The sequence below is a fragment of the Pseudopodoces humilis genome, chromosome 6, assembly GCF_049639895.1.
Source record: "Pseudopodoces humilis isolate 2021_Gansu_Grassland_sample_001 chromosome 6, ASM4963989v1, whole genome shotgun sequence".
In the NCBI taxonomy this organism is placed as follows: Eukaryota; Metazoa; Chordata; class Aves; order Passeriformes; family Paridae; genus Pseudopodoces; species Pseudopodoces humilis.
In genome coordinates this window covers 46362633-46380178 of record NC_142205.1, presented here as the reverse complement: position 1 = coordinate 46380178, position 17546 = coordinate 46362633, and the positions used below count along the sequence as shown (strand labels likewise).

General features: G+C 38.9%; 1 protein-coding gene across 1 annotated transcript in view; it reads right to left on the bottom strand.

The window, feature by feature from the left end:
* The window catches only part of COL25A1 (collagen type XXV alpha 1 chain), a 297565-nt gene that overhangs the window by 142791 nt on the left and 137228 nt on the right, over nucleotides 1–17546 (bottom strand). Inside the window, exons 3-4 of the mRNA XM_088056988.1 lie at nucleotides 4539–4583; nucleotides 2520–2527 (exon numbers count right to left, since the gene is read on the bottom strand). Coding sequence (XP_087913114.1) covers nucleotides 2520–2527; nucleotides 4539–4583 — 53 coding nt within the window. The remainder of the gene's footprint in view (nucleotides 1–2519; nucleotides 2528–4538; nucleotides 4584–17546) is intronic.

Genomic DNA, 17546 nt, shown 5'->3' with positions numbered 1-17546 from the left:
AACACTACAGCTTTCCAATATGGAAAATTGAGATGCAGTATCTTAGTAAGTTTTTTCATTAATTGATTATGAATTTTGTATTCAAGAATGAAGAAACTCAACACAAAATACGTACAACATCAAATAATCAGAGCATCTCATTTATACATTGTAAATAGTCTGGTTCTTTTCAGAAACTTGTCACAGGCTTTTTAGTCTGCTTTTTTTTAAAGAAAATCTTATATTTTCTAGGCATCTTAAAAACAAAACAAAACAAAATGTCCTTTTGACAGTAATAAAGAGAAAACAAAAGATACCAACAGGATTTTAGAGTAACCATAAGTTGCTATCATAAATGTATGATGAGTTACCGGATAGCCATTTCGCCCTGGTAGACCCTGGTTGAATGAGATGAAATGGTACGACACATTAACAACACAGTCATGACATATGACATAACAAACATGCAGAGTACATTACCAGGAAATTATAATTTGTGTACTGCTCGATTTTTTTGCATGTGATGGCATTTCAATCCAAGAAATATGAGCTAGGTACTACACAGTAAAGAAATGAGGCTTTGGCAATGGAAATCATGTGTTTCAACTTATATAAACCCTCTGATTAAAAAGCTACTGGCCACTTCTGATGTCCAGTGAAATTCTGGTTTTTTAGGAAGAGAATTATCCATGTAAACCGATGGGCAAAATGTAGTTATTAAAAAAAAAAAAAAAAAAAAAAAAGTTTAGCGCTTAGGCAGTAAAGTATTAGGTTCCACTAGAGCATAGGTGGCAAAGAAGAAATTTGAGATTGCTGTAAAAGATCATAAAATAATTCAAAATCCCCAGCCTCTGACTGCTACATGTGCCACTCCGTAGTCATGTACAAGGAAAATAAACAGAGCACTGTGGCAGCTTTTGAAATTACAGCATACACCTAATTCCATCCAGTTTCATGTGAGATATACAAATATTTTATATTTTAAATGAAAACTATTACCACAGTCTCCCAGGTGAAAACAATACTTAAGTTCACAACAGTTGTCCCTAGCCAATGTCTGTGTAAATACAGAATTGAATTAGGAAGAGAAACTACCCTTTTTTATGCCTTCTAACAACCTAAACCATTGCTGCCTGTCAGCAAGATGAAGTCTTGTAGGTTTCAAGTATGAAACTTGGAATTTAAAGTTAGATACTTCTTAAAATTATTCAGTTTTGGAACCTATTTCAGGTTTGTGCTAATATTGTCAAGATTACAACTTATTTTTTGGGGGGTTGTTTGTTTGTTTGTTTGATTGTTTGGTTTTTTTATTGTACCTGAAATGAAACAGTGGGGAGTTGAAGTCAGAGACATTCTTAATGAGGCATGGAGTGAACTCATGCCACATTGCCTTGGTACAGGAAAATATAATGATTTATGTTTGCTCTTTGTGTTTCATAGGAGGACTACAAAAGAAATTGGGGGGAACAGTGCTTCTTTCAAATAAACAGCAGCTTTATGCATTAACCCTGGCTTTTCACTGATGATTTGTTAACTTAATTTGTCACTATGAATTGCAGAGCACATGGTCAAAATCTTACAAGGATAAGTAATATCACAACTCAATATATGCAGTTTACAGTAAAATCCTTAGGTCACAGCAGGAATTCAACATATTAATGAAATATTCTTAAACATGAATGTAGCATAGAATAGACAGATGATAGGGTCTTGAAATATTTCATCTATCGAAGACAAAAACACAGAAGTCTTCAAACTGTAAAAGAAATACTGTTTTAACAGTCACTCTCCTAGACCTTTTGATGCACATGGATGGCATGACAGATACAAAGGTTTGAGACATATGTGCTTAGTCCTGCTCTTCAAATCAGACTTTTGACCTACTCTGGGAATGTACAAAAAAGCAAACCACAGATATACCAAAAAAAGCCCAAGCAAAAAACAAAACAACCTAAAAACCTCAGAAGAGAAAATGTTGTCTCACAAAAAGAATTAGCACAGCATTCAGTCGACTTACTAAATTGAATAGTACTATTTAATAGTAATTTTACACAAGCACTGACCTGCTTTAGTAGCAACTACAGTGAAATGAGCTGGACAGGCTGTATGCCTCCAAAAAACAGGGAGCTGGTACCCCATGACTTTGTGATAAATGCAGAGGAAACTACTACCCAGCAAAAGTGCCAGGTCTGAGCTTAAGATAGGATACTCACACGTTTCTATACTTCAGTATAAATATCAGTATACTTCAGTAAAATGTCTGTTATGAAGTCACAGGCAAAATGAACATAACATACTTACATGGAGTTGTGAATCCAAATGGCAATCTGGAGCGCTGAACATAAAGCTTTATTGGTTTAGGGACTTTTTTCTTAACGAACTTTCTGATTAAATTATTCAGCTCCAAGATACTGTGTACGTATAAATATCAAAATTCCCTCTTGAGTATATATGATCATTTTATCATGCTGGTAACTTAACAGGATCTAACAGATTTCTCCCTGATTCTGGAAGAACCAACAATGTATCACTGTACTTACAGGAGGTCCTGTGGGGTGGGGGAGAGGGGAAGAAGGGGTAAAAAAAAAAAGAAAAAAGAACATGTAAGCTTATGAAATCACTGAAGAAAGACACACACATGCAGTCAAGCACAAGGCCTTGGGATTGTCAGTGAGCAGCACTGGTAATACAGGGCACACATTTTCCCACTTAAGTAATCTTGAGCTTTGGTAGTACTCTGAAACTTGTAAATATGACTACTGCCTAAATGCATGCACTTACCTTAACAAATCTTCAATTATAGTCATGCAATCTTATGAAAATTGCTTCTCCATTCATTTCCATGCAATTTCATGCCAGTCCAAAAGTATCAGCCATGGACTACAATTCATTTTGTCAGGCTCCACATAAAGCATATGTAACCACATCACCAGTTTCAGCTAAGCACACAGCATTTGATCAGAGCTTGGCTGTGGAATTGCACAAAGTACCCTTGGCATTTAACCTGGGCATCTTTTCCAGGGAGGTTTCAGTGGCCACCTGACAGCGCTGAACTTTCATTTCATTGTCTTCCTCTCTCAAGGCACATATATAAAATGCCCCCCATTAAAATGTCACACTTCATGAAGTGATATTTGCACATTTTTTCAATTATTTAGACCTCAAAGACATATGTGTAGCAGTTCTTGGAAACATTATCAAAGGGCAACAAATCAAATGTACTATTTCAGTCTTATTAAGTTGAGCAGCTGCAGTTCCCAAATCAATGGTATTTCATTAAGCTTTTATGCCTCTCTCTAATTTCTGAATAAAGTGAAGTGCAAAAGGAGTATAAAACAGCAGCAGCTGTACTTTGAGATTGCTTTTAATATTGACAGCCTTTTGGTTTCAACAATGCAACTTTTATTGTCCAGCAACTAAGGTAATTTCTTTATTCTGGCAAACATTCTTACACAGCATTTTAAGGTGCAGGTCTGTTTTTAAATGAGAGATCCATTTCCTTTATTAATAGTTTACCATGTGTTTATTTGAGATGTAAAATGAATCAATGAGCATCCCACAAAGTGATTTCCAGGATCATTTGTAACTCAATCTTCAACCACAGAATCTCCCTCTGTATTATAGCCTCTTTCTTTGAAGTAAATACCAAGACAGCACTGAGTGGAAACACAAAGGTGATTTGTATCAACTTTTGGCAGGGCTTGGTTCTAGCTTTGTGATTCAGGAAGACATGGAAATAGTTTTTAGAGCCAGGTAAATTATCGTTTACACAGATAAGAAAGGCTACAGGACATTTACAGAGATCAAGTTGATTTGAAGGCTTTCCTAGCTGGCAGGTTAGACAAGACAGCCAAGGAGAACAGAAATGCTCCTTTTCTACTGCACTGCCTCCAGAAAGTTCACCTTGATGAAAAACTCAATCCCGCAAGGTAATAGATTCAATTCCTGTGAATGTCAATAGCAAGAAGTGCTCAGCATCTCACAACTTTGCCTCAAATGGAATTTCAAGCTACACACTACCAGCAGGTTTCTATCAACAGCAACCTCCCTGGTACAGGGTAACGAACCAACAAATGCTTTTCATATTTCTGTTAGAACTTAACTGCTCGTTTTTATCGAACAACTTCCCTCACACAGAGCTGTCTACTTATCACATTATGTCCCTGATTATCAACATTCTTGACATAAGGAATTTTACTTCTTTATTTCCTTATAAAACTCTTCTCCTCAAACCAAAGGGGCTGATTTAACACTGACACAGTATTCCAACTACTGCCTTACATGTAGTTGTTCTAACTTGTGCATGTGTGAGAATACCCCTAAAGGCACCGTGTCGAGCACCATGAAACGTGCCTACAAATTAAGGATGCCCAAGACTAGAGAAGTATCTGGAAGGCCACCAGATACATGCCAAAGGTCACAACATTTTACCACAGAGGTTTCAGATTTCTTTTTCAGAGCACACATGCAGAACAACTAAAAATCAAGGCATGCTGGGTATGCATCCTCACAAAAACAGACATCAAGTGACAACAGATCTTATGAAATTGAAAACTTACCAGTCTCTCCTCTTCTTCCCCGCTTACCTCTTTTCCCTGGAGGACCTAAAAAGAAGATGGTGGATTTTGAAATTGCACATAAAATATAATTTGTTTGGATGTAAGGGCATTAGACTGATGTACTACGTGAAGTTCAGAGATTTTAGCTGAGCAGGGGTAAAAGATAGCCTGAATAATATTTAGGAAGATTGTGATAAAGTTGACAGCTATGGTACACACTACAGGCTCCCTGAATAAAGGCTGGGAGAAACTTTAAAGGTCATCAAGTTCATCTCTCTTTTTCAAGGAAAAAGTTAACCACATATAAATTTTTATTGCACCTTCCACAGGCTTTTTTTTTCCCCCAATATTTCACTGTTCTGACAAGTGGAACATTTTTCTTTATGTCCAATTCACTGCACTGAAGCCCATCAAGTCTCGTGCTTTCCACCATGAACCCCATGGAAGAAATTGTTCCTTTTCTTCTCTCAAAAATATCTTTGTATTCCTCAGAATTGCTTCACCATCCCTTCAATCATCCTAAACCAAATATATTGTGGGACATTAAGTTTTATTCAATTATTTCTGTATTAAGCCAAAAGATTAGTATTTATTAATAAAAGATTACTATTTATTTGTGAGAGTAAATCCTCTGGAATTTGCTTTCAACCTCTATCTGAAAACATGCAAGAGATGAAAAAATCATCACCTGGCTTGCCATCCCCCAAACATTTAACAACAACGTACATGTTTCTAGATCCAGTGTATGGTGCTTTGCACCCGGTTTATATTTGTTTATTTGTCAGCCAACACCATGGCTCCATCACTGTATGCTTTTTGCTTAGAAATCTTTGCTCCTCATTGCCCTTTCTCCACAAATGTTTACATAATACAACCAGCATCTGCTGTCACCTCTGAAAAAAATAAAAATAAAAAGGAAAAATAATTTTTGTCCCTCATTTCTGCTTCCAATATCCTTTTCCAAAAACTGCAGATCTCGGATGTCAGACTGCAAACACTTCCCCCCACTCTTCTTGGTGACCTTGACATACTGCTCCTGAAAATGCCAGGAAAGCACACTTGCACTTCTCCATGTCCAGCTTGGAGGAGAAGCAGCAGCTGTGGGGGTGACACAAGTTCTGAAAGTTGGCTGCTCTGAAAAGAGAACCACAGGTGGGACTCTCAAAGCTGCTGAAGAGAGGCGAGCGCGCGGGTGGAATTTCCAGAAGCAGCGACGCGTGCAGGAGCACAAGTACCTCTGCTGTGGCTGTACCTCACCGTTTGTAATAGATATGAGATGCACAGGTGGTTTTGTGCAAATGGCCTGCTACTTCAAGCTAAAAATCATCTGAAGCATCATGCCATCGCTTTTAAATAGCTTTGCATTAGATATTTGTAGCAATCTGGCTTAAAAGACTAAGATGCTGAAAAGCTGCATTAGTGAAACAATTTCAAGATACGTATGAAACAGTATTAGTCCTCCAGGTGAATTGATTTAAAGAGAAAGGAAGAAGGGAAAAGGAAGAAGGGAGAAGAAAAGAGAAAGGAGAAGGGAGGAGAAAAAAGAGGAGAAAGGAGAAAAAAATTAGATAAGCAGCTCTTGTCTTGAATGTAGAGAGGTTTACTCCTATCAGAGTGTTACAAATTTGACTAAAATCCTTCTTGCCTCTTCTAATAATTACAGTAGTGGTATGATGCAACACAAGTTTAAGACAACATTATTGTATAAAGCAAGAGTGGCATGGGATATTCAGAATCAATAGGATGAATACTTTGTCATGAAAAATAGCAAAGGTGTTATTTAAGTATGGGAGAATCTTGCAACTTCCTCCTGCAAGGTGTTTCTATAGAAACTTCTTACACAGGAAACAGCATGTTACAGACACAGCAAGTTTCCATATGCACCTCCTTTCTTCTCACCTCACAAGGAATACCAAAACTTCCCAGAGTCCCCCCTGCATGCACACAGCCCTGCAGAGGCCTCTAGGGAGATTTCCTGGGCTGTACCCAAGTTCACAACACAGATGCAGAGCAATTTGGGCTCAACATGAACATGGATATGCACAAGAAACTGAGAATGTTCTTCTCCAGGTAATGACATGGCATTGTGCATACAGCAATAATATTCTCCTAAGCAGGGTAGTGATATTTTATTTATTAAACTTTAACTGTGCTATAGGTGTGCACACACAAAAATAAGTCTACTACCAGGTTTGCTTTTGAGAAAGGAACAGCGCTTTCAAGATAAAACTTCTGGCTATACACCAGCAAAACACATTTCTGAAGTCACTAAGAGAAAATCCTGAAGGTCACTTCAAGCTATGAATTTTAGGAAGGAATGAAATCTGTCCAGAAAATCAGACTTCCATAGAGCGCTATGTTGCTGGTTTAGCTGCATACAAGGACAGCAAAAAACTGGCTCCAGTTCAGCTCTTTCCTTTGACATGAAGTGCCAATCCTTTCTAAGATGTTATTCTAAGATGATCAGATTTAAATATGTGAATCATCAGAAAAATTACTGTTATTATTATGTTTCCAAAGTAACCACACCGCTAAGGTTAGGAAAATTACTCTGGACTTAGACCATTATTAATGAAACCATACCACTGCCCCTGACCATCAGACCAGCAGTATTTAAGGGCCACTGAGTGGCATGTATCTCTTCTCTCTCTCATTAAAACTTTTTTTGATTTGTGCACTTCTAAAGTCTGTCAAGGTGGTGGCATTTGCAAACCTCTAATTAATTGTGAGATGAGAGATGAATCTTGCAAAGTCCCACTAGATTTTGGTGACTATTTGAGGAAAGAGTTTCTGTGTATTTATCTATTTAGTTACCAATTTTTACCAATTAAAAAATAATTTTTACCAATACAAACTAAATATTTTTAAACAGTTTACCACAGATGGTTTCAATTCACAGAAAACTAACTCTGAAATTTATGGTCATTGCTAGGTGACCTACTGCTTCAGAAAGTACACAAGCTTTCATATTTTCCTGAACAGACTGTTTTATCTAAATCTCAACTGCTAACATATCATCTGTAGCTGCAAGAGTTTCAAGCTACCAAAATCTTGGGAATTTTTCTATAAATATTAATTCTCCATCTGTCCATAATTGTATAGCTTTGCACTAATTGGAGGATTTGGTGGGAACTCATCACAGCAGAAGGAGAAGTGAATAAAGCTGTATTACGGACAATGTCAGCTTACATCAAGTCCACAGATTTTAACAGCTTGCACAAAACACTCAACATGACACAACTACTCTGAACTTTCCTGCCTGCGGTAAAAAAAAATCTTTTCAAGAGTATCAGAAATGTCTATGCTGAACTGAATTTATTCCAGAGTATTTTAAGGATATTTTATTATAAAATATATTTTTGTATTAAAAATATAAATATTAGGATGAAAAATAGGAGTCTGAATCTCAGTGGAGTTAATTGGGTTAATAAACACTAATGATACCAATAAGCAAAAGCTTGTTTATAGTAGCCAGCCTTGGCAAAACATTGTTTCTCCAGGATCACTACATTTACCTACCTGAAGGGGGTGAGAACAAAATGCCAGATCACCTGGCTTTCATTTTTAACTTAATTTAGTTTCAAAATGTTTGAAATTATTTTATTCTTCCAAAACCATTTATAAATCTAATTCTTATCAACAGAAAATTTGGAAATAATTTTCTTCCATTCAATTTAAAAAAAAAATAATGCCCGTACTATTCCATATTTCTGAAGATAATTTTGGAATTGAAAGACACTAAAAGCTAATTGAAATTAGAAGTAAACTATTTATTTAAATTTATCTTCTCAAGCACAAAATGCCAGCCACTCAAGAAGTAGTTCTTACCTACCATAAGAGTCTGTCAAACGAACAAAAAACCACCACAAATAAAAAAAAAACCCTCCCACCCTGCACAAAATGGACAAAACCACCTGTACTCTTTAAATTTATTCATATATTTACAGCAAACAAATTCTGCATTTCAGAAACAGCAGACAAGGGGAAAAAAGGCAAAAACCCCACCACCTTTGGTGGGTGAGACATAGAGTTCCTCTATCAGGACCTGCCAGGAACATCAAATGCTTGGCCATTTGGTCACCAGCTGACCTAAAAAGCCAAGTTTGTCCTAAATTTGGAGAGAATTACAGTGGCTTTATTAAGTCAAAAGAAACATCTTTGGTTATAACAAACTCCAAAAGCTATTCATTGTTGTTCCAAGAGCCACACCAAGCCATGCACCAAACTAAGAATAACACAGGAGTTTGGAGTCCAGTTCTCTCTTTTACCAATGCCCAGCACATCACTCGTATGTTGTGTCATGCATAGACTCATTAAAGGTAATGTGCATTCCACGTGCACATGAGAAGAATATTTTCCTGGCTATTTCAAAGGACACCCCATTTCACATGAGTTCACAGCAACACAGGATTTTTGCCTGTCAAGTCAGAAAAATGAATTAGCACAGCTACATTCTCGGAAGAAATCCTGATCAACTTTGCTGAAGGCAGCAGAATTACTTCAGTATCATCAGGCATAAAACTGTCAGCCTTGCTGAAATCATCTGGATTAAAATATCCAGAAATCAGCTGAACCATACCAACCAAATCATCCTTTCTGATTCAACTCTGACACTGGTAAAATAATTGCTATTGGTTGCATTTCAAGCTCCATCACCCCAAGCTGTAAATGGATCCAACTCTTTCCACTTCCAGAAATCAAAACCCAGCTGTCACCATTTTATCCCACTTCACATTTCTCCCTGTCAGACTGATTCAGGAAGGAGTAGGGCACTGAAGAGAGCCAAGCCCTCACTGCTCACAGGGGGAGCAGAGCCTCCCCAGAGCAGTGGCAGCACCAGCTGAGCGCAGGCCAGCACTGCAGGTAGGGAGCGGAGCAGAGCGGCAGCTGCTCAGCCTGACACCTCCTCCTCACCACCATGAAATAAGCATGCCACGAGCAGTGTGGTGGCTCCAGGAATGCTGTCCAAGTGCCCCATCCTGACAGCCTGGGATGGTCACCACCACCTGCAAGCAGCACTGAAGCATCCCAGTGGGCTGAGCACACACCAGTGCATGTAGTCTGGGCAACACGAGATCCAACAGACACATCCGTGGTCCCTTCTCACAGCATTGCCATCAATGGGAAGATTTCTGTCTCCAAAGCTGAGCATGTTCATATAAACTCTGCATGGATCTATTCCAGGCTACTTCATCAGCCTTTTCTGCTTTCCCCTCTTTTCTCAGCTTTTTTAACTCATGTAAAACTTGGACTCTCCTTTGCTCATACTCTGCAAAACCGCTCCACCTGACATGTCAGTCTTCTCTGTACCTCAGTCTCTCTGTGACAGGCTGCCTGAACTTCCTACCTCATAAAATTATCTATCTCATTTTGAGTCTTGGCTGGATAAATAACATCCATTGTTTCACACACAGTACATCATCTATTTGGCTCACCGTGAAGTATCATTGCATTGCAGGGCTTGGATGCATGTCAGAAGCTATTATGCAACTGGGCTGAGGAAATGTCAAAAATGAGTCTGTCTGATCCCCACAGCGAAGCAACCTGACTGCCCTAAGTCAGATTTGTACCATTTCTGTACACGCTAAGTACCATCTGACTAGAGACATCTAGCATAACATAATTTCACTAGTACCAGATGCCACTGAGGAAGAATCCCATTATTATCACCTGCAAAGAAGCCAGACCTGCCGACAATCACACACACATACATACATATATATTTTCACAGAATCATAGAAAGGTTGGGCTTGAAAGGAACCTTAAAGATCATCTGGTTTAAAGATCAACCCCCCTGCCATGGGCAGGAATGCCACCCATGAAATCATGTGCTCAGGCCTGGCCTTGAACACTTTAAGAGAAGCAGCACCTGCAGCTTCTCTGGGTAATCTGTTCCAACACCCCCACAGTAAAGAAATTTTTTCCCTAACATCTCATCTAAATCTCTTGTCTTTTTTCTTTTAAACTGTTGCCCTTCGTACTAGCACTGCCTGTGTAAGAAGTTGCTCTTCTTCTTTTTTATAAGCCCCCTTTAGGTACTGAAAGGCTACAATGGGGGCTCCACAGAGTCTTCTCCAGGTTGGAGACAACTGGGACAATCCAAATTTTCTCAGCCCATCTGTTCAGGCTTCCAGCCCTCTGACCATCTTGGTGGCCTCTTCTGGACTCACCCCAAGAGATCCACATCCTTATGCTGGGGATCTCAGAGCTGGTCACAGTACTCCAGGCCCCTCACTCTGCTGGCCACGCTTCTCGTGATGCAGCCCAGGATACAGCTGGCTTTCTGGGCTGTGAGCACACACTGTTATTTCATGTCCAGCTTCTCATCCACCAGAATCCCCAAGTCCTTCTCCACAGGGCTGCCCTCAATGAGTTCTTCTCCTGGTCTCAACTCACGTCTGGGATTGCCCTGACGCAGGTACAGCATTCTGCCCTTGGATTTGTTCAACTTCATGTGGTTCTGGTGGGCCCATTTCTACAGCTTGTCCACGTCCCTCTCCCTGGATGGCATCCTGTCCTTCTCTTGTGTCAGCTGCACTGCTCAGTTCATGTCATCTACAGACTTGCTAAGGGTGCTCTCAATCTCACTGTCTATAGCACTGACAAGAGATACTAAAGAGCACCAGGTCCAAGACGGAGCAGTGAGGGACACCCACTTGTCACCAGCTGTTCTCCATCTCACCTGGAAATCCAAAGATGCCTTCCTTCTGCAACAGTTACGGTCAATGGTTCACAGTAATTCTGGGGTTTGAGCACTCCCTAAACACCACACAACTTCCACTTCTCCCTCCCTCCAGTTGCACTCTTCACAGATACAGTTTTCTGGCATGCAGGTATTACACCTGTTTGGTTCTATTCAGATCTAGGCACTAGACTGTCTGAAGTCACAATTTCCCTGCCAACCCCTCAGATAATTCTTTGGATTGAAGCTGCCTGAGAACTTTGTGAATGCTTCTGGAGCTGCTCCCTGGAGCTAGATGCTTGAGTTCTTAATGGTTATTCCCCTTTAGATGATCTGCTGGCTACCAGTTCCCATCCCAACCTCAAGCCTGAGCTCATTAAACACTACATAAAATATCAGGTGCATGTATCTTCTCTTAAAGCCACAATATAAAGTGGGTTATCTGCTTTCTACAGATATCATAACGACCTTATTAACAGAGGTAAGAGGTGTGAGAGAAGTTCTTCTGTCTACAGCTCCTCCCCCCACCATATTTTACCTCTGCATTTTTATGTTATTGTAATTTTCATGTTCTGTAGGAACAGCAAAAGTGGAACCACTGGTTTACCTAACAGAGCTACAGCATATTTTACATTACACTTTATCCCTCCTTTGGCCATGTCCTTGGTCACAGCTGTAGTTTTAGGAGTGCCTTCACTGACCTAGTTATACATACATGAAAATTTTCCTGAATCACAGGAGTCCCACAGTGCATTAATGTCCCAAAATTTAATTATTATGACATTTTCTCTCTTTCTTTTTTGTTCAGTAGTAGAAAGACTGGGGTAAGAAACACTGCTGCTTAGCGAGCTCATTTTAGGAAGACTTAACAATGCAGAAAGAATAGGTTCTTGAACTTTGCATTTTTTACAGGTTACTGCATCACCACAGAGCTGTGGCAGAACACAAGCAAATGATGATAGTCAAAATACTTAGAGGTGAAGATTCACGTTTATAAGGTAACCCATGAAATTATGCACGTCAGATCCCAGCATTTGTATCCAGATATAATTATGATCTATTTTGCCTAAGAAGTCTGAAATGGATCCCAGTAGCCTTAGTTTGATGGTTCTTACAGACTAAATTTTATTGGTAAGGCTGTTGAACTATTTTAATGAACATATAACACTCCAAGCACACATGGTCATCTTGCAAACACAGAAATAGCTGCCATCACCTGGCTGACAAATATTGCTGAGGGACAGCTGAACCATGTAGGGATAGCTATTCTATACTAGCAAGGCATGAAAGTATTATCATTTCAACTGGCCATGCCATTGTATTATTATCATGCCATAACAATAGTTGGCCCTATGATGCAAAAAGCATATGTCATATTGAGAAAAACTATTTAACATTCATTTAACTTTTTCAGATAATAACGTGGATGAAATAATAAACAAGGTGTCAGAATAAAATTATTCTTCAGCCTCAACAGAATTGATATTAACTTTAGAAAGAAATGTAGACACTTTTTGAGGACACAGCCAGACAGATGGTAAAGTAACTACACGGTACAATTGTAGTCATACAAAAGCAAGATCCTCATAATTAGAAGTCCTTAAAAGCTAATCCTCCATCCACCTTTAGGAAGTCATATCTCAAAGTTCTGCCATCAGGAAAATGACAAATAATTAGAACAAAACAACAACGCAAAGCATCTTATCCTTCTCAAATGCAGTGCTTGGGATGCAGTAGGTCTCAAGTAGAGTCAAATTATAATCTCCAAGAATGAATCATTCCTTCCCTACTATTTACAGAGTACCACCAGCTACAGGTAAGGACAGAGAAGGACTGCAGCATTCCAGGTCGTGTAGCTGTGAAATGGGGACTTCTGCATGGCAGTCAGTGCCTCCCTCAACCCCAGTGAATGGCACGTACCCTTCCCTGCAGCAGCAGGGAGCCGCCATCCATCCTGGCTGTGGCTTCAATGCTACTTGTGTGTCTGAGTGATTTTTCATTTCATGGCCTTGCATGTGCATGGGAGACTTTGGTCATTCCCTTCTCTGATGGCTCACTCTAACCTGAGGAAACACCTAGCCTCAAAGCTTCCTCAGCTAACTAAATATGTACATCTCTCCTCTAGACAAAAGGACACCTCTCCCATGTCACAGCAGTATGATCACAGGCTTACATGTGTGGGCCACACAAGGGCTGAAATGCCCACACCACGTTAGACTTATAAAGGCTTTTTTCTATTTCTTCACATGTCCGACATATATTTTTTCCTTCTGCTGTAACTTCCCACCACATTCCTCATGTCCTTTTCCCTTCACATTTCATCAATCTGATTTTGTTTGCTTGTTTTGCTCTCTTTTTTTTTCATTCCTTTTGCTTGCTGGCCATGTGGCTCTCAGCTGACAGACCCAGTATGGCAGCAAGCTAGGTGCAACAGCTGGAAAAAAGCCCTGCTCGAGCACCCACACCAGGATTAGACACACACTTGGTACTCGTGGTAGATGAAACACAGGCTGCTAGTTCTGCTTCAGAACAGTTGGGATAGCTCACCTCAGTGCAAACATGGGATATGTTTAGCATATGAAAAGAATGATTTTTCCAAGGCTTCTCAGTTTGGGAAAGTTGGGTTGCCATCTTTTAACCACACTTGACAACAGCAGAAGGTCACATAGACCTGATATCAGCCAAAGTTAAATCTCAGTCTTTCACTCCAAATTACAGCTATGTGAGACTTAATTCACAAAGAAGAGGTAAAGCCAGAATATGTTTCCTTTAGCTTTCATTCTTAAACATCTGGTCCTGCTTGCAAAGAAAAAAAAAGAAAACCAACCAGACTGCAGTTGCTTTTTGGCAAAAAGGTAATCCACTGAAAACCCAGTCTCATAATGACAGGGAAGAGGCAATGCTAACAAACCTATGTCAGGTCCTTGCAACCCTGATCAGAATTGGTGATGTTATTTTCACTGGCAGTAATGCACATAAAATTACCTAAGGATCACAGTTCAAATTACTCTGAATGCTTATCATAAAACAGGAGTTTTGCTACTATTTTCAACAAGTACAGATTTTAATTAGTAAAAGTGCTTTTAAGTGACTGTAGTCATTTTCTGTTTTAGTGCATTTGTAAAACTCGGGATATTTTCATAAGGCGCCCAACTTTTCCATGCATTCTGATTTTTCTTCTCAGCTCAAGAGTAAACCTAAAATCCAAAGTATTGCCATGAACAAGTATAATTCCCATCACATAATTTGTCACATCCGTTTCATTTTATTCTAAAAATTTTCTCCTGCTAAGTCACTGAGTAACCTTTCCAGGTTCTTAAAGGTGAAGAACAACATCAACACCATATCCAGTTAAAACTGTACAACACAAATGAAACCAATTTTTAGCATCCTAGACTATCTCCACTTACAATGTGGAGTCCAGGTGTCTCCTCTTACTGCAGATTTGATCCGCGTGCTTAACTTTTAAGCCATGATTGACAAGAGTTCGTGATTATGATGACAGATTAAAGTGTTCATTGAATTCAGAGGGTTTTTATTTCAGTTGTGACAGTAGTGTACTGGGAGACAATGAAACACAATATCACAGGATTAAAGGCAGCACATAACTAGTCAGGCACGGGTACTGCAATCATCTTGGTCTCACACACATGCTGATCACCCATTTAAACATAAAACCCTACCCTGAGCAGAGCATATTCCTTTCAAAGTCTTACTCACGTGCCTCCTCTCATTTCTAACATAATAAATATATCATCTGACGAGGAGCTTAGTGACAGCTGCACAAGTTAGTTCTAATTACAAAAAATAATAAGTGGTTTTAAAAATAATAAGTCTCTATTGCATAACAGCAGCAAAGCAGCACAATTATTGCTTACAAGCAGAAGTAAATATATAAATAAAAATTGTGCTAGGATTGCCTTATTACTAAACTACAAACATCAGTTTCTCCTGTATAATCTAAAAAAAAAATCCCTTTCTTGATGCACCATTCACCTATAGAAGGGGACAACAACAAACTTCAGACAAACACTACCAAATATTTTGCCTAAATTAACATAGGAAGTACAAAATTGAAGAAGACCAAAAATTATAAAGAGGAAGCAATATATTCACTTTGGTCTACATCTTACAGCTGCTTGTGAACTTTAGCAGTGATAAAGGCTTTGGTTCCCAAGGAGATGCATATTCAACCTGACATACATCAGTATTATCCTGGGCTACATCCTGTTCCTTAGTCTCAATTATTTTCAACAGCAAACTTTCCCCCCCAAAAAAGCCTTCAAAGAAAGGGTAATCTCCCATGCTTTAAATACTCTCATGAGACTACACTCATGAAATATAGCAGCTTATAGGCATTACTTCAGGCTGGGATGTGAGTGGAGTGCATAATGACAAAAAAAAGACTCCAGCAGATGCCAAAACAACCAGAACCTGGATTATTCTTGCTGTGCAGGTCTCTTTCATAACTTAAGAGGATAACCAAGGGAAGTTGTACTATGTCAGGCTCAGAGTAAGATAAAATAATTAATGCATTAAAATAAATTTTTACTGCTGTAGTGACTTGTTTCATTATATTTTTTTTAATTGTTTTTAAGTTTCAAAAATTTTCTGATATAAATGCAAATCTTAGTACACATCTCAAGATGGAGAACTTGCAGAAAGGAGCACAAGAGAATGGATGCTCTCAGCTGCTTCTCTGTGACCAGCTGTACTTGGAAACCATCCAATGCTGTAACTTTGTCAGCCAACTGTAACCCCATGTTGAACTTAAAGAACTTAATCCACTCTATTATTGCCATTTCACAGGTGGAACCTGTGCCCTTTTCTTTTATCAAGATCCTTCTCATGACATAATAAGAGACTCCAAAAATCTAATGACTGTTCATATTAATTCATATAGCTCATCCTTTATCCATACAAAGAAAATGAACTAGCAGCATAAGTAAGTAAAAAAATTCCATCTCAAGCAAAGCACATGGAGTTGAGCTATGCTTTTAGACTGCCAGACACACAAATATACACTCAGAGTCAAGTACACACACAGAAGAGCTTTCCACTTCATAGGCAACTCCAGAGGGCCTTATCAGCTTTGACTGAGGCAAACCTTTCCCTGAAGCTGTGGGGCTTTTACTTGGACAAGTGATGAATTTGAAAGAAGCATCTTGAGATTTGGCAGAGTTTCAAAGAAAAATCCTATCATGGATACTTTTCATAATATATAGCAAGAGTAACTGTCCTCTAACATATAACAGTTTACATATGCTGCTCTGTAAATAAGATAACAAATAACACACTAGTTACACATAACTTACTATTTATCCTGAAGATTAGGTGCAAAATTTACTCACAGTATTTTCAGAAAGTAAAATAAAGACATTAACAAAGTTTTTACACACCTACTACTAGCACAGAGTAAAAGGTGGGACTGAAGTCAATCACATCATATAATATATAATTAAATTACAGAGAGCAGCATACTTCTCTAAATTGCATCCATGCGTGATGGGGATGAGTGTAAGCCACTTGCAAAGGAAACACCTCTCACTGCAAACAGGGCAATCTGCTCTTGGTCTTCTATCTACAAAACACAACTGCAGCTTTCCACCACCAGCTAGTTGCAGTAACATTTGGAGTGAAATGACAGTAACACATAAAAAGCTTGGAAACAATGAGATCATGGCTTTTTACCTACAAGTCCAGCTGCAACAAGTCTGACATGTGCAAAAATATTGAAAATCTGGCTCTCAGCATCACAACTGAACCTTCAGGGAGCTGACCATAATGGAAGGCTGTTCCTTGTACAGATGTTTGAGCAAGAGTTACAGTCTTAACCTGCCCAGATGTGACATATGCAATGTGTCACAAAAAGAATAAACCACTTTTTACAAACATCTTTCTTAGTGAAACTGGACAGCATGACTTAACACAGCCTTAAAAGAAGGGGATGTTGAAAAGCACTAGGCTCTGCATTACATCTAAAATGCTGTCCAGAGTTAATAAATTTATATGGTGCTGTACCTAAACGTCCTGAGAGTAGAACTTACAAGAAGTTAAACATTAGCACTTTGCTATGACTAAGTGTTGCATTTTACTAGAGGCAGATAAATGCTATATTCATCATATAATTTGTAACCCCTGTCAAGGTTAAGCAGTAATCAAAGAATCTTCTTTCAAAACTTTAAACTTTAGGACTGAGTTGGGAAGTGAGTCATCCCCATACCCCCTTATAGTTACAGCTATGTCCTAGCAAGGGCCACAGACCTGCTGAAAGTGTCCAGTCCTCTTCTTGGGAAAACATCTGCGCAGAGCTCTCAGGCAGGAAA